Genomic DNA, 23372 nt, shown 5'->3' with positions numbered 1-23372 from the left:
TCTCCAAGGCAGGGCAACACGTTTTAATATACTTTGTAACTTTATAACTTTCTATAGCACCCACTACCACATTTTAACTCGGTGGATAGCAAACAATTCCATAGCCCGAATATTTTTGGTTATATAATTATAACTCTGTTGATTGCTAGAGAGACATGATTTAGTTTGTTTTATTTAGAGTTAGAGCTTTGTTGGGTTATGTTGGGAGATTTAAATATTCAGCTTGAATGCTATTTTGTGTGCCTGGGAGTGTTCGCCACAGCAGGTGTTACCTAACCAGATGCTAAAGCCTTTTAATTTAATACGCGGCATCTTGTCAAACATGCCTCCTGCTTTACACTGTCAGAGCTGTTGAAAATTCGCTTTTCCTGCCAACAGGGTTTTCGGTTGGCAGTGACTCAGCCCTGACATGCTTTAGCTACAATGCGTATTGGGCCAGGTGATTTTACTAATGTATTTAGAATGTTGAGTTTTAATAAATTTCCAAATTTTTCACGCACCAAATAAGCAAAGATATCTTTTGGACATTGGTAGAGATAAAAGATTCTTTCCCTTTCTTTCCATAAAGCTGAGTCAAGGACAAGATCATTAATTGGGTTATAGAATTAAAAGCCTTAGTTCTCTGTTAGGATTTCCCTCTGGTGACCTTCTTCTCTCTTCTTCCATACATCTAATACAATAAGATCAGGCCTAAGGGCTTTTTCTTTTTTGGCTAAAAATACACTGGGAACTGGAGGAGGTTAAAGGGAAAGGACACTTGAAGTGGGTAACTTTAGTCTTGGTTCTAGGCCATTGATTTTGTGTTTCTCATTCCAGTAATAATAGGCAGAGGGCAGGATCTGGGAGTTACAGAAGCTACTCAAACTTAGTCAGAGGCCAAGGGGGAGGGCTCTTCATTCAACATGGTTCATCCTAATCACCTGGGTTAGGAAATCTAAAAAAGGCTTTAGGCTGAAAACCTGGATTCTGGCCAGAATTCTTACAGGCAGCTGGGCTCCTCACAAACAGCATCTCATAGCAGCCAACACAAGGATTCACTGAAAGCTCCTCAAATATGTTTTATCCTGTCATTTCATATCTGATGATAGACAATATCTTGAGAGTTGTGTAAGCCCCAGGGTAATGGTTATAGATGCAATCAGAGAAGTGAGGAGAGAATAATAGCAGATAAGATCAGAGACATGTGTTCTAGGGCACTTTAAAGAACAGTTTTACGATGTCCAGAGAATTTCCTCATAGTTTCTATCTTTATAGCCATTAATATTATGGCTTAGTTTAATAAGAGAACATAGAGTGTTATTTGATGTGGTTTAGTTAATAATAACCCAATTAACTGATCAGCAAGAATTTACTGAGTGCAAAGGAACAAAGAGGTAAGACAAGTCATTTTCTCTTATAAAAATGTGCTGGGCTTCCCTGGTGGCGCAGTGGTTGAGAGTCCGCCTGCCGATGCAGGGGACACAGGTTCGTGCCCCGGTCCGGGAAGATCCCACATGCCCCAGAGCAGCTGGGCCTGTGAGCCATGGCCACTGAGCCTGTGCGTCCGGAGCCTGTGCTCCGCAACGGGAGAGGCCACAACAGTAAGAGGCCCGCGTACCGCAAAAAAAAAAAAAAAAAAAGTGCTGATTTTACTCTATCCCAATACTTTTGATAATTTTTTAGCATTCTAGTCCACTAATGACACAGTGACCCTCTCCTCTTTATTGTTACTCTTGAGAACAATCCTGCTGTCCCTGATTTATCATTAGGAGTGATATTAGGATCTTCCCAAAAAAGAGGGGATGGTTGATTAGCAATGAGATTTATGTAAGTGATATATTTGTCAGTTATGTGACTCTCCAGTTACATTTCAGTTAACATAAATAAAAAATAAAAAACTACACAATTTTTTTTTTTTTTTTTCCTGAAGCATCTAATGAAGTATCCCATCCTAATATGGAAAATTTGGTCTTGGAAGAAAAAAAAAAATTGTATGTCAAATAACTACATGTAGCTCAAAAATTACTGAGTATATATAATTTATGGACATCTATTGTAACCAGGACCTATGCTAGTCACATTTTTACTAATGTCTCATTTTTTTGTTTTACTCTAAGACTTTATTTTTTAGAGCAGTATTAAATTCACAAAAAAATTGATTGGTGGGTACACAGATTTACCATATACCCCTGCCCCCCATGCACACACAGCCTCCCATGTTATCAATATAGCCCCCATCAGATGGTACAGTTCCTACAACTGATGAGCCTACATTCACGCATTATCACTTAGAAGTCCATAGTTTACATTAGGGTTTATTCTTGGTATTGTACATTCTGTGGGTTTGGAAAAATGTATAATGACATGTATCTGTCATCATAGTATCATAACAGAGCATTTTCACTGCCCTAAAAATCCTCTGTACTTTGTTTTTTCATCCCAACCCCCTCCAACTCAATCCCTGGTAACCACTGACAGTAAAAATTACTGTCTCCATAGTTTTAACCTTTCCAGAATGTCATGTAGTTGGAATCATACAGTATGTAGTCTTTTTAGATGGCTTCTTTCACTTAGTAATGTGCATTTCAGGTTTCTCTATGTCTTTTCATAGCTCGATAGTTCATTTCCTTTTAGCACTAAATAATATTCCATTGTATGGATGTACCACAGTTTATTTATCCTTTTACCTATTGAAGGACATTTTGGTTGTTTCCCAGTTTTGGCAATTATGAATGAAACTGCTGTGAACATCCATGTTCAGTGATTTTTGTGGATATGAGTTTTCAGTTCATTTGGGAAATACCAAAGAGCATGATTACTGGATCATACGGACTAATGATTTCATTTTTACCCACACTAACCCAATAAGAAGGCACTGCCACCTACATTTCCTAGATATAAAACTGAGGCTTAAAAAGTTCACTGCTATTGGCCTAGATATTAACCTTGCTGCGTTTCACTCTGAAATCGGTACTGTTTGGACCAAGCCACACGTGACTTCCACGTAGGCAGAGTATAAGGCCAACTTACCCATTAGCCACAATGAAAGCACCACTTAGACCTCATGATACTTTTAGGAACCCTTGGAAAAGTTTCCATTACTTTTAAAATTAAAAGAAAATAAATGAATATATTTCAGTCTGTATTATATTAATCTTTATATCAGCACAGCCATAAAATAAAGATTTTAATATTTTTTTATGAACAGAGGGGCCCACAAAGGCAAAATTACATAGGGCCCACAGAAGACATAATGCAGTGCTGGCAGAGTCGTCAATTTTGGGGTTCTGAAAAACTAAGTGCCTCTAAATGTGTTTGCTGACAATCTATGATAACATTGCCTGCTCTCCAAAATTCAACCACAAAGCCAAATTATGTCAAACAAATGTTGTTAAAGAGCACATGATACCTGGGGCAGCTCTATACACACACTGACAAATTAAAGTCTGGAAAGCAGAGGAGGGATAAGATATAAAACGGGCACATTTCAGTGGGTGTGTAGCAAGCGAGGCATGATAGGAACACGACTTGATGGCCAGACAGCCTGAGGCTGCCTGACAGCACCTGTATTTGACTCAACAAGCATATACTTTTTGTATGATGCCAGCTACCTTGATTGGAAGATTTTTGAAAACAAAGTTACCCAGTACCTATGGCCACATCTATACCATGAAGTGTCTCTTGTAGCATGTTTGATTTTAAACAGACTTGCATCTCTCAGGTCATTATTAACATAATCTTCTTACATTAACATAATCTTCTATTATGCAGTTTTAGCAAAAAGACAAAACAGTTGTCTTATTGGAATATGGGTACTTAAAAAATCAAGGGGACACAAAATAGTATTTGCATAACGTTTAAATCTCATTTTCCTTTTAAATTGGGCAGCCTTACTCAACAATTTCTGTGAAAACTCTAAAAGTCCTGTTGTGCCTGTCAAATTGTATTATTATGCAGGCATCTCTACCTTCGAGCTGTCTAGCCCAGTGCTGACCATGAGGCACAGCGGTTTCACACAGTAATTTTGGATGACAGCTTTCCCTGAGCTCATGCAAGTCTAGGAGGCAATTATAAGACCAGAGGTCATTAATACCGCATTTGATTATATAACATGAGAAAATAGGAAAAAATATATGTAGAGAGGGAGGGATAGGGTATTGATTCTATGAAACAAATGCTCTTTTGCTTCCAACCTAAATGATTTCCAAACTAAATTTATAGAGACTCTTGTGAATTTATAACAACAAATATTCTGAGATATGTATACATACAAAAGTTAGGGAATATATTAAGTCTTTTAGCTGCTTTGTTTTCATCTCTCCAATGTAATACTTCTGTTATTAATTCTAGAAAGTATGTTCTATGGTGTGGAGAAGGAGATGGGTATCTTTATACATGTAAATTTATGACTATTTATATCCAAATAAATATAAATTTAAAATCCAAAGCTTTCCACCAAGTAATACAAATAGAATTGCTAGAAGAATTTTCAATTTTCAAAAAATGAGACACCAAAATATAGTAGACTGGGGACACAGCCTAAGGAAGTCATTATAAAAACATGTTGAAGTAATTAATTTGTCTAATTTAAATGCTAGATGGTCAAGTCAGCATGCTTTCCTGCCATATGCTTTCCTCAGAGCTATTTTTGAATTGCACAAATGTTAGATGGTTGGAGAATAAACTTAAAAGATGCTTTTTTGTGGTTGGTGAGTGTGTTGGTGGTGCTTAGGAAAGCTGAATTCCAACTCATCCTTTATTTTTTCTCTTCTCTTTCTGACTGATTTACACTCATGGTTTTTCAGCCAGTGCTTACTCAGATATATGGTTGCAGAAATAAGGCCATTGTCAGTTCATTAATTAAGTGGCCCACAGAACGCAAGTTTAATTGAAAGATAAAGAGTGTTAAAATTATAATTATGATGAATGGATTGTCATAGATTACTCTGGAGACTACTGCCTGGTGTCAATGTCTTGAAATTAAAAGGTTGAATTCCCCTTCTGTCATGCAGCTTCTGCTGACTTGCTTTTATGAGGCGAGGACTCATCTATTAAGTCAAGGCCTTTCAAGCTTATGGTTAATGAGAAAATATATCCTTTTTCTTCAAATAAACCTCCTCAAGTAAGCACACCATCCTGAAGTGAGGCCAGGAAGTTAGTCTCTTTCCGTCCTTCCATGTTTAATATTAGATACCAGAAAATGCACTTAAAGATGAACGTGTATAAGAATAGAATTTTCCATATCTGTGTGAAGATGGGCAGCCTGGTAGGTTGTGTTGATTTACAGGGTGGAAAAAGGAAACATTGCCTGAGGGATCTCTGAATCTATACAATGTTTGCCTGACCAGGATGTCTCTATAGAGTGTAAGTAGGCACAAGAACTGAATCAATCTGTACTTTGCCGGTATATCTTCCACTTTGAGAATACACATGGAGGGCCCAAAACAAGAGAAGTTTCTTTCCACTAAACTGATTGAGAACAACCCACTAACTTAAGGGCTGTTAACTGAAATACTAGCAGCTCAGGCACTTGAATTATTCAAGTTCACCCTTAGCTCACTTGCCAGCACTGACATTGTTGTATACTAGCCTGGGCCTTGCTAGAGTTACTTAATCTCTTGCATTCAAGTTTTCTTATCTGGGGAGAATAAGGCTGTCATGATGAATAAATGATATAACATGTAAAATTCCTAACAATATCCCTAACCTATAATAAGTGCTCAAGAAACGATAGCTTAAGAAGAGGATGCGGTGGGTAGGAGAGAAAAGAGGTAACACTAAGAACTTAGAGTTAAAAATTGACCATAAAGAAACTTTGAATTTTATGCAATTTATGAGACTTGTAACTTAGAATTAGGAGGACACAGAAATTAGACGACTCGTGTTCGTTTGTAAGAAATGATGCTTTCCTTTGCTGTACTACTGAAACTAACACAACATTGTAAATCAATATAATCTGATAAATTTTTTTTTAAAAAGAAGGAAAACAAGAAGGCAAGAAAAAAAGAAATGATACTTCAATTTTTTAAAAACCACTAACAGGAAGAAATTTATTTTAATTTGCTCTGTTTTTAAAGGAACTGCTGCTCTGTATCGTGAGTTGAATTAGTACTGAGGGGGATTAATGTAGCTAGAAATGTTTCACTCTGAATAAAGTACATTGAGTGGTAAATGCCTGAAAGCGTATAAACATTTTGAGAGTAGGGACTTTAACTTGCTTCCTTCACTGTCATCTCCCTAGCACATAGGGAGTGCTCATGTGAAGGTTTGTGTGTGTGGTGTTCATGAACACATGCTAAGAAAGAAAAGGGCACTCCCTTCTGTCTGAGGATATTTCTATGGCACTGTGTGTCCTGACCACTCTTTAAAATTCCAAGAAAAAAAATACAGAGTGGGGAAAGTCATTTTGGTTATTGGGAAAGTAAGAATTTTGGCAGGCTGTGTTTGTGGAACAAAATGGTCTGAAAATTGTTGAATATGGTTTATGATTGGCAACTGATCTACTAATTCTGTCTCAGTGATTCAAAGCAAACTCAGTTCTTCTTATAGACTCCTTTGAATTCAGACATGGTGAGGCATGAATTAAATTTTCCTCTAATATTTATCCTTCACTGCCTTCAGCTTCTGACAATACTCTGTGTTACACATGATGTTCTGTTTCTCACCTTTTTTAATGCAAAATCATATTTTTGAATTCTTTCCATGTTGTTATATAAAGATCTAGCCAACTTATTTTGCCTTTTACACAATATTCCATCATGTGTTTTTACTATATTTGATTCATCCATTTTCCTATAGATGGAAACCTGGGTTGTTTCCAATTCTTGGCCACAAAACCAGCTTTCGTCAGAATCTCTTATATTCTGATGTCTATAGTATATTTTCAAGAGCAAATTACGAACCTTGCATCATTTCCCAAATCCATTTGGCCATGCTTTGTTTCTGGGGAGCTTGTGGAAATACTGTTCTATGGAATATAGTTTGAGAAACTCTAGATTAGAGAAGTAACATATGAGTTAAACATGCATTTTTACTTTGAGAATGAACTTTGTTCATGGGACAAAAATAATGTCCCATGAACAAATGATAAATCTGAATGCGTGAATTATTTAGGAACAATAGTATTACTTCATATATGTGCAATAAAATATAGCAGACAATAATGCCACTTCTGTGTAGAATATAGTACAATATAATTTCAGATATAGGCAAATATAGTATGGTATAATTTCAGATATAGGCAAAAACAACAGCTACAAAGCAAAAAGAACATCGGGCATGTTATATATTGAGCAAATTCTAACAGTCTCACTCAGAAAAATAAATAATTCTAATTAATTATACCTTTTAAAAAATGTTTTTGGTATTAAAGTTAAAGTTTAGGGAAAGTGAACCATTCACATATTATTACAACAAAGATTTATTGAATATCCTCGATTTGTCAGAAACTCTGCTAAGTCCTGAGGCTATAAAAATAAACAAGGGGGCTTCCCTGGTGGCGCAGTGGTTGAGAGTCTGCCTGCCGATGCAGGGGACACGGGTTCGTGCCCAGGTCTGGGAAGATCCCACATGCCGCAGAGCGGCTGGGCCTGTGAGCCATGGACGCTGTGCCTTCGCGTCCGGAGCCTGTGCTCAGCAACTGGAGAGGCCACAGCAGTGAAGAGCCCCGCGTAATGCAAAAATAAATAAATAAATAAACAAAGGTAACAAAATTGTCTTAAAGGATCATGCTGTTTATTTGGAGATGAGTACATAATTCAATTATTATGAAAAAAAATGCAGTAAGTGCATTGATAGACCTTGAACAAGGTATTATAGATCATTAACAAGGCAGTGCTTTAAAAATAAGTCAGGCAGATAGGATAGGGAAGAGTATTCCTGGTAAAGGAAATAGTATGTGAAGGAGATAGAAAATAAGAGAGATGAGAAAATGGAAAGGCGGAGATAGAAACAGGAAGAAGTAATCTGTGTCAGATGCAATAGACATACTAAGAAGAAGGTATTAGAGAGGAAGAGTTACCTGTAAGTCAACAGTGCCTCTAAGCACATAAACTAATATTTCTTCCTGTGTGGCACTTTGGTGCTGGGTTTTGAGTGCTTATTAGTGATGAAAATTCCTGATATGCCTGAAATGTGAATTCTGAAAGATCTGTGAGGTCAAGTGCAACAACCATGCCTAAGTTATCTCCATATCTACAGCACTTAACATAGGGTCTGGTATGTGTAGATGCACAATAAATGTTGTATGTATGGATGGATAGTTAGAGAGATGATATGTTTGTATTAATTGTTACTGTTGAAAAATTTGATGATTTTCCATTTTCACAGAGAAGAAAGCAGTGGTGCAGAAATTAAAGAGTTTTGGAATCAAGGAGGATTATTTTTAGCTGTGTGACCATGAGCAAGTTATTCATCCATGCTAAGCTTCAGTATTCTCATCTGAAAAATAGGAAAGAGATGAAGTAATTCATATAAAATACTAAGTTCAGGGCAGAGCAAAGTGGCTCCTGCTCACAATGGTAGTTGCTATTTTTCAATGAGAAATAAAGCTAATTCATTGTGAAAGGGCCATGTTTTAGATGGTTTGGATTTTAAAAGTTAAAACCTGTTTAAATTTGATGTGCTTAAAAGTAGGAAGCTCTGAAAAGTTTTGTGAGCTTGAGGAAAATATAATTTTTTAAAGACTGAGGAAGGACAAATTAGAAGGGGAAAGACTGTAATCAGGAGAGGAAAAAAAACCCCAACAATCTATTTCAGTCATCCACTATGAAACAGATGTCTGGATTCAAAACCCAGCTATACCATTGACAAAGTGTCTGACTTTTGAAATTTTATTTACTTCTCTAGGCTTCAGTGATTTTTTTAAAAAGATTTTATATTCATAGAACAGTTTTAGGTTCATAGCAAAATTGAAGGGAAGGTGCAGAGATTTCCCATGTACCCTCTGCCCCTACAGATAAATGGTCTCCACCATTATCTACATCCCCCTTCAGGGTGGTACATCAGCTACAATTGATGAAACTATATTGACACATCATTATCACCCAAAGTCCATAGTTTACATTATGGTTCACTTTGGGTGTTGTATGTTTATACGTTTGGACAAATGTTTAATTACATGTATCTTCATCAAATATCATACAGAGCATTTTCACAGCCGTGAAAATCTTCTGTGCTCTATTCATCCCTCCACACCCCCAACACCTGTGGCAACCTTTCATCTTTTTACTGTCCCCATAATTTTTTTTGTCCCCATAATTTTTTCTTGTCCCCATAATTTTTTTTTCAAGAATGCCATATGGTTAAAATCATACAGTAGTAGCCTGTTTCAGATTGGCTTCTTTCACTTACTAATATGCATTTAAGGTCTCTCCATGTTTTTTCCTGGCTTGATAGTTTGTTTCTTTTTAGCGCTAGATAATATTCCATTGTCTGCATGTGCTACAGTTTATTTATCCCTTCACCTACTGGAGGGCATCTCAATTGCTTCCAAGTTTTAGCAGTTATGAGTGAAACTGCTATAAACGTCACGTGCAGGTTTTTTGTGCAGATGTAGTTCTCAGCTTTCTTTGGAGTGGCATTACTTTGGAATGAAATACCATGGAGTGAGATTGCAGAATTGTATTGTAAGAGTGTTTAGTTTTGTTTAGTGAGATTTTAGTATTGTGTTACAGAGTTTCATTACGATTAATGAGATAATTAATATAAATTGCTTGGCAGAGTGCCTGGCATATTGTAAGGGCTCAGTCAATGATAACTACCTTTACTGTTACTAGTATCTAGGAAAAGTTGATTTAAAAAATGCTCAGTTCATGTGATAGCCTGGATGGAGGAGTAGGTACCGGAGAGAGAGATGTCAGTGAAAAAGTGTAAAAACATTTGATGATTAACTCCAAACGAGGCATCTGCACCTGTTGCAGTCCTAGATATGCAGGATGTTCTTGTCTAACACTTGTTGCTCTGAATGGAAGGAGTACCCCATTTCCTAGTTCTCCACATTCCCTTTGGACTAATGAAGAAGAATCCTAAAAGGTAATTATAAGTAATGACTATATAATTCTCCAGTTAAAAGAAAAAGGATTGCTAAATGCACTCCAAATCTGAACCATATAAACCTGATGGACATAGCCTCATCCACCAGAGAGCAGACAGCAGAGGCAAGAAGAAAGAACTACGATCCTGCAGCCTGTGGAACAAAAGCCTGTGGAACAAAAACCACATTCACAGAAAGATAGACAAGATGAAAAGGCAGAGGGCTATGTACCAGATTAAGGAACAAGATAAAACCCCAGAAAAACAACTAAATGAAGTGGAGATAGGAAACCTTCCAGAAAAAGAATTCAGAATAATGATAGTGAAGATGATCCAGGGCCTCAGAAAAAGAATGGAGGCAAAGATCGAGAAGATGCAAGAAATGTTTATCAAAGACCTAGAAATATTAAAGAACAAACAAACAGAGACAAACAATACAATAAATGAAATGAAAAATACACTAGAAGGAATCAATAGCAAAATAACTGAGGCAGAAGAAAGGATAAGTGACCTGGAAAACGGAATGCTGGAATTCACTGCCATGGAACAGAACAAAGAAAAAAGAATGAAAAGAAATGAAGACAGCCTAAGACCTCTGGAACAACATTAAATGCAACGACATTGACATAATAGGGGTCCCAGAAGGAGAAGAGAGAGAGAAAGTACCTGAGAAAATATTTGAAGAGATTATAGTCAAAAACTTCCCTGACATGGGAAAGGAAATAGCCACCCAAGTCCAGGAAGTACAGAGAGTCCCAGGCAGGATAAACCCAAGGAGAAACACGCTGAGACACATAGTAATCAAATTGGCAAAAATTAAAGACAAAGACAAATTATTGAAAGCAACAAGGGAAAAACAACAAGTAACATACAAGGGAACTCCCAGAAGGTTAACAGCTGATTTCTCAGCAGAAGCTCTACAAGCAAGAAGAGAGTGACATGATATATTTAAAGTGATGAAAGGGAAGAACCTACAACCAAGGTTACTCTACCTGGCAAGGATCTGATTCAGATTCGACAGAGAAATCAAAAGCTTTACAGACAAGCAAAAGTGAAGAGAATTCAGCACCACCAAACCAGCTCTATAACAAATGGTAAAGGAACTTTACTAAGTGGGAAACACAAGAGAAGAAAAGGACCTACCAAAACAAACCCAAAACAATTAAGAAAATGGTAATAGGGACATACATATCGATAATTACCTTAAACATGAATGGATTAAATGCTCCAACCAAAAGACACAGGCTTGCTGAATGGATACAAAAACAAGACCCATCTATATTCTGTCTACAAGAGACGCACTTCACCTAGGGACATATACAGACTGAAAGTGAGGGGATGGAAAAAGATATTCCATGCAAATTGGAAATCAAGAGAAAGCTGGAGTAGCAACACTCACATCAGATAAAATAGACTTTAAAATAAAGAGTGTTACAAGAGACAAGGAAGGACACTACATAATGATCAAGGGAGCAATCCAAGAAGAAGATATAGCAATTATGAAAATATATGCACCCAACATAGCAGCCCCTCAATACATAAGGCAACTGCTAACAGCTATAAAAGAGGAAATTGACAGTAACACAATAATAGTAGGAGACTTTAACACCTCACTTACAGCAATGGACAGATCATCCAAAGGGAACATTAATAAGGAAGCACAAGCTTTAAATGACACAGTAGACCAGATAGATTTAATTGATACTTATAGGACATTCCATCCAAAAACAGCAGATTACACTTTCTTCTCAAGTGCACACGGAACATTCTCCAGGATAGATCACACCTTGGGTCACAAATCAAGCCTGAATAAATTTAAGAAAATTGAAATCGTATCAAGCATCTTTTCTGACCACAACACTATGAAATTAGAAATCAATTACAGGGAAAAACCGTAAAAAACACAAACACAAGGAGGCTAAACAATACGTTACTAAATAACCAAGAGATCACTGAAGAAATCAAAGAGGAAATCAAAAAATACCACAGACAAATTACAATGAAAACATGATGATTCAAAACCTATGGGATGCAGCAAAAGCAGTTCTAAGAGGGAAGTTTGTAGCTAGCTATACATGCCTACCTCAATAAACAAGAAAAATCTCAAATAAGCAATCTAATGTTACACCTAAAGGAACTAGAGAAAGAAGAACAAACAAAACCCAAAGTTAGTAGAACAAAAGAAATCATAAATATCGGAGCAGAAATAAATGAAATACAAACAAAGAAAACATTAGCAAAGATCAATAAATCTAAAAGCTGGTTCTAGAGAAGATAAACAAAATTGATAAACCATTAGCCAGACTCATCAAGAAAAACAGGGAAAGGACTCAATACAATTAGAAATGAAAAAGGAGAAGTTACAACAGACACTGCAGAAATACAAAGCATTCTAAGACACTACTACAAGCAACTCTATGCCAATAAAATGGACAACCTGGAAGAAATGGACAAATTCTTAGAAAGGTATAACCTTCCAAGACTGAACCAGGAAGAAATAGAAAATATGCACAGACCAATCACAAGTAATGAAATTGAAACTGATTAAAAATCTTCCAACAAAGAAAAGTCCAGGACCAGATGGCTTCACAGGTGAATTCTATCAAACACTTAGAAAAGAGCTAACACCCATCCTTCTCAAACTCTTCCAAAAAGTTGCAGAGGTAGGAACATTCCCAAACTCATTCTATGAGGCCACCATCACCCTGATACCCAACCCAGACAAAGATACTACAAAAAAAGAAAATTACAGACCATTATCACTGATGAATATAGATGCAAATATCCTCAACAAAATCCTAGCAAACAGAATCCAACAGCACATTAAAAGGCTCATACACCATGATCAAGTGGGATTTATCCCAGGGATGCAAGGATTCTTCAATATATGCAAATCAATCAATGTGATACACCATATTAACAAATTGAAAGATAAAAACCATATGATCATCTCAATAGATGCAGAAAAACCTTTTGACAAAATTCAACACCGATTTATGATAAAAAAAAAAACTCTCCAGAAAGTGGGCATAGAGGGAACCTACCTCAACATAATAAAGGCCATATACGACAAACCCACAGCAAACATCATTCTCAATGGTGAAAAACTAAGCATTTCCTCTAAGATTAAGAGCAACACAAGGATATCCACTCTCACCACTATTATTTAACATAGCTTTGGAAGTCCTAGCCATGGCAATCAGAGAAGAAAAAGAAATAAAAGGGATACAAATTGGAAATGAAGAAGTAAAACTGTCCCTGTTTGCAGATGACATAAGAGTATACATAGAGAATCCTAAAGATGCCACCATGAAACTAATAAAGCTAATCAATGAATTTGGTAAAGTTGCAGGATACAAAATTAATGCACAGAAATCTCTTGCATTCCTATACACTAATGATGAAAAACTTGAAAGAAAAATTAAGGAAACATTCCCATTTACCATTGCAAGAAAAAGAATAAAATACCTAGGAATAAACCTACCTAGGGAGACAAAAGACCTGTATGCAGAAAGCTATAAGACACTGATGAAAGAAATTATAGGTGATACCAACAGATGGAGAGATATGCCATGTTCTTGGATTGGAAGAATCAATATTGTGAAAATGACTATACTACCCAAAACAATCTACAGATTCAATGCGATCCCTATCAAATTACCAATGGCATTTTTTACAGAACTAGAACAAGAAAGCTTAAAATTTGTATGGCGACACAAAAGACCCCTGAATAGCCAAAGCAGTCTTGAGGGAAAAAAATGGAGCTGGAGGAATCACACTCCCTGACTTCAGACTCTACTACAAAGTGACAGTAATCAAGACAATAGAGTACTGGCACAAAAACAGAAATATAGATCAATGGAACAGGATAGAAAGCCCAGAGATAAACTCACGCACCTATGGTCAACTAATCTATGAGAAAGGAGGCAAGGATATACAATGGAGAAAAGACAGTCTCTTCAATAAGTGGTGCTGGGAAAACTGGACAGCTACATGTAAAAGAATGAAATTAGAACAATCCCTGACACCATACACGTAAATAAACTCAAAATGGATTAGAGACCTAAATCTAAGACCGGACACTATAAAACTCTTAGCGGAAAATATAGGCAGAGCACTCTTTGACATAAATCACAGCAAGATCTTTTTTGATCCACCTCCTAGAGTAATGGAAATAAAAACAAAAATAAACAAATGGGACCTAATGAAACTTAAAAGCTTTTGCACAGCAAAGGAAACCATAAACAAGACAAAAAGACAACCTTCAGAATGGGAGAAACTATTTGCAAATGAATCAACGGAGAAAGGATTAATCTCCAAAATATATAAACAGCTCATGCATCTCAATATTTAACAAACAACCCAATCCAAAAATGGGCAGAAGACCTAAATAGACATTTCTCCAAAGAATACATACCGATGGCCAAGAAGCACATGAAAAGCTGCTCAGCATCACTAATTATTAGAGAAATGCAAATCAAAACTACAATGAGGTATCGCCTCTCACCAGCTAGAATGGGCATCATCAGAAAATCTACAAAGAGTAAATGCTGGAGAGGGTATGGAGTAAAGGGAACCCTCTTGCACTGTTGGTGGGAATGTAAATTGATACAGCCACTATGGAGAACAGTATGGAGGTTCCTTAAAAAACTAAAAATAGGGGCTTCCCTGGTGGCGCTGTGGTTGAGAGTCTGCCTGCCGATGCAGGGGACACGGGTTCGAGCCCTGGTCTGGGAAGATCCCACATGCCGCGGAGCGACTAAGCCCGTGAGCCACAACTACTGAGCCTGCGCTCCGCAACAAGAGAGGCCGCGATAGTGAGAAGCCCGCGCACCGCGATGAAGGGTGGCCCCCGCTTGCCACAACTAGAGAAAGCCCTCGCACAGAAACGAAGACCCAACACAGCCATAAAAAAAAAAAAAAAAACTAAAAATAGAATTACCATATGACCCAGCAATCCCACTACTGGGCATATACCCAGAGAAAACCATAGTTCAAAAAGACACAGGCACCCCCAATGTTCATTGCAGCACTGTTTACAATAGCCAGGACATGGAAGCAACCTAAATGCCCATCGACAGACGAATGGATAAAGAAGATGTGGTACATATATACAATGGAATATTACTCAGCCATAAAAAGGAACAAAGTTGGGTTATTTGTAGAGGCATGCATGGACCTAGAGACTGTCATACAGAGTGAAGTAAGTCAGAAAGAGAAAAACAAATATCATATATTAATGCATATATGTGGAATCTAGAAAAATATTACAGATGAACCAGTTTGCAAGGCAGAAATAGAGACACAGATGTTGAGAACAAATGTATGGACACCAAGAGGGGAAAGTGGCTGGCGGGAGCAGGGGCTTTGGTGGTGGGATGATTTGGGAGATTGGGATTGACATATATACACTAATATGTATGAAATTGATAACTAATAAGAACCTGCTGTATTAAAAAAAAAAAAAAAACCTGATTAACAGGTCAAAATGGTATAGTGCAGAAGCACTGGACACACAGTCTGGAGAACTGTGTTCACAGCATAATTCACTCTCTATGGGTTGTGAGCTTCATGAACTTCAACTTATATCTTGATAATTCAGTTTCCTCAGCCATAAAATGGGAATGAGACTCCCTCACTATTTATTTAGAGAGCAAGATGAAATAATGAATGTGAAGATAGTGCCTGAAATTTGCTAGAAAGTTAATAAATGTAAGACTAATCTTAATACATGGAGTCACTAAATAGTTTGCTCAGAATCAGTGCCATGATAGTGAATTAAAAATGCAAAGTCTCTGTCACCAATAACATCTTGACTAATTTCTGTCGTTGGTTATGAACACATGATTGTTTCAGTGCACTTACAGATTTATATTTTCTTTTTTCACTAAGCATAAAAGCATTTTTCTCTATTATAGAAAGTTTTGATGACAAATACATAGCAGAAAGCTAAAAACAAAATTCACTGATAATTTTACCACCTGGAAATATGTAATGTTAATATTCTGAAATATTTCCTTCTGATCTTTTTTTTTCTTTCTGTAGATACCAAGCTAAATCTCTAGAAAGATAAACCAGATACATGTTTTGTTTAAAAATGGTATGATGTTAAATGTACAGATTTGATTAATATTTTGCCTTATAATATTCATGAGTATAGGATTAATTTTAAATATATATGTTAATAATATACAATGCAGAATCTTTGTTACTTTCTTCTTTTCTCCATCAAAACTATGCCATTTATATGAAGAAAAATTTTTTATGGAAGTGTTTATTGTTTTCTACTTGTTGCTTTTTTCCATTCTCCACTTAAATAATATACTCAGAGAATATCAACATTGAAGCAGGCACCAATCAGAGGAGAAAACATTTATCTGTAATGCCAGCCAAATGTAACAATGAACTCTTTCATCTTGATTCTACACTAAGTCTACTCTGAGGTCTTTGAAGTACCCACTTGGTTTGAAGCCACTCAGAGAAACTTAGCACAATAAGTGGTTTGAAGCAAACAAAAATATAAACCCTAAACCTTTCCCAGCTTTGCATAATCATCATATTCATTTACTTTTTGCTAAATTTGCCTTTGTGGAGATTAGGTTAACCAAACCTGTCTCCTCATTTTGCTTTTCTTTTTGATCTTCTGACAGTGCTTTCCCAGCCTGGTGCCAAATTTTCCCAAATATTTACATGCATTTGACAAGCATCAATTTTATTACTGAGAATCACTGTAAAGAATTTAATGTTAATATGGATCTATTACTATTTACTATTTTTCAAAATTTTTTAAAAATATTTGTTTGTAAGTTGGAGTAACTGAATAGTTGAATTAAGTGTCTTACCCTTCTTTTTAAGCAAACTTTATTGTGTCTAAATGCATAAATTAATAAGAGAATCTTAGATAATGTTATCAAGTCTTAGATACGTTTATTATTTTGTAAGATACAAGTGCATTCTCTTTCTTCCGCCTATTAAATAAGTAAACTTCTTAATCTCTAAGTAGTTTATTTAAGAATTTTTTTTTTGATTGTTGGTGGTGGTTGTTGGTTTTTTCTTATGATGTAGTATGCTCAGTCTAAACATTGCTATCTGGAACGAGAGTATGAGATCTTTGGAGTTGTTCACAAAATTAGCCAAATTTAAATTATTCTATATTATCAATATGCTATCATACTAATGTTAAATTCAATATGATGTATCTGATACATTTTGAAATATATTTTATGCACTCATCTGAGCAGCGTATTATAATATGTATTTGTTAAATACCGTGTACTAGCATTTTTTTAAAGTTGGAACCAAGTTAATTTAATAACAGCAATGTACATATAAATAACAGCAATGTATAGTAATCTAGGCCATGTTTTCTATTCTCTACACTCAAAAGTTTATATTTTGATTTTTTTTTCTTCCTGCTGGAATACATTTTTTTAATCTGGAATATGTCTTCAAAATTTTTTATTCCTCTTTCAGGAATTTGCTGCACTGACAAAAGAATTAAATGCCTGCAGAGAACAACTTCTAGAAAAGGAAGAAGAAATTTCTGAACTTAAAGCTGAAAGAAACAATACAAGAGTAAGTATAAAACTGCCTTTGCTTGGAATTAATTCCATGTATAGCTCAGTGCCTTATCTCTAGTATACTCATAGAAATATCAGCCTTTAAAAACTTGAGCAAGACTTTAAGCAGACGCCAACTCATGGTCTGTTACTTAAATTAAAGAAGAATTTACTGTACTACAAAAGTCAAAACAGGAAGACAGGAAACCTAAATTACAGTCTCGGCTACTAAATCATTATGTTGCCTTAAAAAAAGTTAGTATTTCTTCTGGTCTTTGCTTTATTCGACTTTAAAAAGAAGAGTTGTATTTCAATAGTGAGTTTCAAACTGTTGCATTGGAATAGGTGGGCAATGATACTTCAGAAGCTGGTGGTGGGTGATGGGGGAGGGCAATGGGTTTGAGAGGGGAGCATGAGTTTTGACTTTGGGGTGCTATGAGGGCATGACCTAACATTCATCCTCACCTCACCCCAGAAAAATAACAATTTTTTAAAAGGTGTTTAAAAACATAAAACCACTGGAACAGGACTCTCCTAATTAAAAGAGGCATACCTTTTCTGTTTTAGAGGATCATTAAGGAGACTTCCAGTTCTGATATTGTGATTTTATGAACCTGATGGAATTTACAGTATTCTGTTCTTGGAAACCCATGTATTTGTTTAATCTCATAACATGCCATGTAACATTAAAGTTTAAAATTTCATCAAAGATGCTATATTTTCTAGTTCAGAAGAAAAATTCACTAAATTTCATAAAATATATAAATCGCCATATTACCCATAAATAAGAGAAGTTCCTCTAGTAAAAGAATGTAGAGAAAAACCACTTTGGTGTGATTATAGTTCAATCTCAATGTGAAGTAGGTGAAAATATTTTAAGTGTTAGAGCTATGGCAGATTCATGCTGAGAAGGTAAGTTACAGTTAACTGTATATTCATTGCATGCTTGGTCTTAGAGAGTAATATAAAAATGACAGCTCCACAAACAGTCAGCTTGTGCCCCTGGAATGAGCTTGTGACCATGGAATGAGAGATACCATTGCATGCATAATAGTTATATGATCAAACTCAGTTTCTTATTTTTCAGGGTCTTACTTTATGGTAAAGAGAATTCACAGGTTATGTACGTAAGGAATTGGTTTTCATTGAGACTTTGATGAGCCAGTCACATGGACTGCCTCTTATAGAACATAACAAGAGCAATTTAGATCGTGTTATCAGGTGTCAGATTATTTTTTTCTGTTTCTTTCTCCCTCTATATATTTTTCCCACCCTTGATTTTTAAATCATACAAATTTAAAATGTATTTTCCATACAAATTTAAAATGTATTTCTGCCATGAGATTTATTCTACCCTATTTCACTATTTTCTATTTTAATGCTTTAGGCAACATTCCCAAGTGTAACTCAATATAGCCAAATGTAAAAGCAGGAACAGGAAGCTAAAAATGGAGGGAAATGCAAACTTCCCAGTAGACTTCCAACTAATCTTATTTAAAATGCACAAGAAACTCTTTTATTAGCCATGTATGTATTTCTCCTTTATACAGCCCTTTAACCCTTTCTACAGCCCTATGAGGGAAATATTATAATTATCCCCTTTTTACAGATGAGGCAGCTGAGCTCAGAAAAGGGCAAATCGCTTACCAGAAATCACACAGTTAGTAAATAGCAGGGAAGGGATTTGAAAGCTAAGACAAACTAACTCCAGAGCCTGTGCCCTTAGCCATGAGGAAGAAACTCAAAGATTTACTACAGTTTAGGGGAAACATTGCCTAAGAGTTGACCACTGTAGTATGGAGTGCGTTATGCCTTCTTGATTGTGACTAATTCCAGAGACTGGGAGGTTTGGCAACAGCATCCTCACAGCTTTCATCACATTACACCCCATGAAGCTTGGAACTACCTGTCGTTATTGCATCTGCAAAGGAATTTGGGGTAACAAAGAAAGCAAGGCAAGCTGTACTTGAAATACCCATTCAGGAATCAAAGTGAGAGAAGTACAAATATTAAGTTCCAATAGGGTAATAGAAAATGAAGCCATTGATTTTTAAACGTGAACCATAACTACTTTGAAAACATGAATCAAGCTGGAAAACATTTTTCTACCTTTCCTAAAGCAATGATGTGGAGGATTTTTGTTGTTCATTATGTCAAGGAAAATAGATTTATGAAACCTTCCTTGTGCAAAATATTGATTATATAATAACTTCTTAAGTTACATAACCACCTCTCACCCTCCCCCACCACCCCAAAAATACCCAGGGCTGAAAATCAGGCCACTTTCTTTCTTCCTCCATAATGCCCTATTAAATTGAGAACATCCAAATAAAATCATCCTAATGTTATTCATGATTATACAAAAATAAAAACTTCATAAATTGTAGTGGGTATTTACAGAAACATTCAACCAAGCTTTATTGTTTAATGTTTCCATACTACCAAAAATGTAGAAAAAATGATGAAACAAATTTTATTATTCCTAAAACTTCTCTGACCATACCTAGGCAAGTTATACTTACAGAAAACAGCATTCCTGCCATTATTTCAACATCCTCAAATTGACTACTAAAACTTATGTTTTGGCAGAATTACCTGAATTAATTAAAAAGTAAAGGAAAACTAGAAATATTAATATAATTATTTCTTAATATCAGAGTAGACAAGTTTTGTTGTTGTTTTGTTGTTTCAACTGTTTTTGTGCCTGAAGATCTCAAAGGATGGTTTATATTATTAACAGTGTTTCAGAATGCAACTATTGTATGACTTTGAAAGAGAAGTTAGGGTTTCAAGAGCTAGTCTTAATGTCAGTTATGAATCATTACACTGTAATTTCATCTCATAGGTTATAAACTAAAAAAAAGACAGTTATCTTTAGTTCAAATGAAAGACTGAATTTGAAACATTCCTTACTATGCCTTTTTGTTTTGATCCAAAATAATTATGTTAAATAAATGTTCAAATACAATCAGACACCTGCCATTAATAAAGAAAAGCTTCCCGTTCTTGACAAACCTGTTTATACAAGTTAACAGATTCCCTCCAAACTTATTTCCTCGATGAGTAGAACATACAATCCAGTTGAGAAAGGAAGACCCTAGTAGTTGAAAGCAGGTGAAGATATGTGCGTGCGTGTATGGATTCATGTATATATATTTTTGAAAGTGCTACAACAAGATATGACTGATACAAGAGTGAATAAGATAGGACATATACCCTCCCAACAGCTATTTCAATGTGGGACTCAAACACATACATAAGAAGACACATAGGTTATCTAAACCATACTTGAGAGTAAAGGATGCTGAGTGGACTGATCATGAAAGCAATCAATTTGAAGGTTTTCATTTTCAGATGTTAGTATTGTGTTATGTGACCATATTACAGAGGCCAAATTAATTTACAGGGCAGAATGCATTTCTACTTGAAAGCCGTGTGTGTTTGAAAATAATTGCACACAAGGTTATGTTGAATTCATATCTAATGGAAAGATTTATAGTTTTAGAAATTTAGCTTAAAAATTCCCAGTGAGGCAGTATGTGTACATGCATATACAATATTATATGTTTGTGTGTATACATATATAGGCTGTGGTCATTTAAAGTGAATTCCAACATAGATGAATGGCCACTCATATGGTCCCTGCAGTCCTTTGAGTGTACCAAAGAGAGTGCCTTCTGCAAGATTTATGAAACATTCGATTAAAGTTTGGCTCCCAGCGAAGGTGTACAAAGTAGTAGACTGTTAGTGTCATCTTAGGTAAGTTCCTTTTTATTTTTATTTTCACTTGAAGTTTAAAGCTATAGAAACATGCTAGATTAGGACATTTTTGGCCACATTCTCCAATATACATAATGTACATTCATTATTAGTTCAATTCAACAAGTACTAAGCATATATTATATAGAATATTTTCCTAGGCATCGAGGAGTATTCAGAATAAATTTTTAAGCCCTTAAGGAGTCTGTTTTATATGAATAAAAACACAATTGGTTTTATTGTTATATGGATGAGAGTTCCTAATTGCACAAAACAACACAGTTTGCTATTTTAATCAAGAAGGCATTAATTAAAGCATATAAGAAATCTCTAAACTGAACTTCCAGGCACAATTTCTAGGACCATGTTTCTTAGCTTTGTAAGTTTATTTTACACCCCAAGTCCCAGAAACATGCAGCATCTGCTAATACCTGTGCCAGCAAAATCGATGCCCCATGCCCAGAATGTTTCCTCATCTGGATCCCCTCAGAATCTGTCCTGTGCAGGGAGCTCTGGCTGGCCGGCTCTTAAGTCACATGTCTGCCACCTGGTGGTAAACATGCCTGAGAAGTGTTCCTTGAATCCTACTGTGGGAAGATGGCGTTCAGAACGTGGAGACCTAGCAAACATGGAGGGTATATTCAAAAGATTTGGGGCAACCTGAAATGGCAGTCTGCACTACCACCCAGATTTTATCATACCCTTTTTTCATATTAAAATGAAATAGGAGCAATACTGATATGTATCTACCCAACAATACAAATAGACTTCTTAAACAAAAATAAAATCACTCTTTATCAAAAAAGAAGGTTCATAACCTCTAGTTAACTGCATCCAGCTTCATCCAGCTTCATGGGGTTCTTCAGTGTGTACAGTCTTACTCTCATTAAATCACAATCTTATCTTAATATTCTGTAACCTATGGACTACTTTAAATGTTCATCAGAATCAACATAACCAACATAAAATAGAGTAAAAGGGTAAAAATATAACAAGAAAATGGGAAAATAATATACTCTATGTGTATGATACAATAAAAATAGAAAGATCCTATTTTCTCCAACTGGTTACAAAGTCCTATTGGCAAATATAAATTCCAATTCTAAACCTTGATTCCTGGACCTGGGTCTATACCCATATATATCGGGTCTGAAACTGAGAGAAACTGAACCTCACTTCCATCACTAATTCTGAGTGTATACTAATTCCAGGATGATAGCATCCCAACCTATCAATGTGTTACCTCTCAATTTAAATTAAAATAGAGTCTTCCTTGGGTCACTTAACCTTTCTTTAGGATGATCTGCTTCTGAACGATGTGATAACATGGTGAAAACAGGGCTGGGAGCATCAGTCAATCGCATTAGCCCTTTCACTGTAAGATGAGTTTTTTTGGGCAGAAGTAATATTGTGTATGATAACAGGATTTTAAGCAAAAATCTAATAAGATGGTGTTGCTGGTAGAGGCAGAGCCATTAGATAAGGCAAATCCATATCCAGAAAAAGTTTTTATTATAGTAGCAAAAGACAGCTGCCTCCCTGATGGAAGGGATTTGATGTAATCTGCTTGATTCAAGATAAGTAGTTTGTTTCTAGGTATATTGCACCATGTCAGGACTTCAAGGTTGATGGCTACAGCAAGTAAATTGGCTATTCAGCTGGGGTGGTAACCCTATCAACCTTAATGATGAGAGGCCCATTTTGTCTCAATGAATAACTTCTATCCCAGAAACCATGGTCACTATTTTATGCCCATTGAGCAAATGCTGTGGTGGCCAAAGAAATAAGTCAGTACCCAGAGGATGAATCATTTTGTCTACCAGATTATTGAACGCGTTTATACCAGTGGGTACCAAAGATATAGTCCTAGTTTAGAGCTAATAGCCAAAACAGTTTTGTATTCTATTTTCCTTAGGTGTTGCCATGCTACATGGTCACAGGTCCCTTTAGGGAAGATTTTCTGATTATCTATTGCTTTATAATAAACTACCCCCAAATTTAATGGCACAAACAATATTTTACTATACACACAGTTCTATGGGT

At 35.9% G+C, this 23372-nt stretch overlaps 1 protein-coding gene across 1 annotated transcript in view; it reads left to right on the top strand.

The window, feature by feature from the left end:
- Positions 1–23372, top strand: part of PPFIA2 (PTPRF interacting protein alpha 2) — a 333651-nt gene that overhangs the window by 122043 nt on the left and 188236 nt on the right. Inside the window, exon 2 of the mRNA XM_060025306.1 lies at positions 17485–17586. Coding sequence (XP_059881289.1) covers positions 17485–17586 — 102 coding nt within the window. The remainder of the gene's footprint in view (positions 1–17484; positions 17587–23372) is intronic.

This window comes from Delphinus delphis, chromosome 11, assembly GCF_949987515.2.
Source record: "Delphinus delphis chromosome 11, mDelDel1.2, whole genome shotgun sequence".
Lineage (NCBI taxonomy): Eukaryota > Metazoa > Chordata > Mammalia > Artiodactyla > Delphinidae > Delphinus > Delphinus delphis.
The sequence above is the reverse complement of the archived record's forward strand: the minus strand, read 5'-3'. Positions and strand labels throughout refer to the sequence as shown.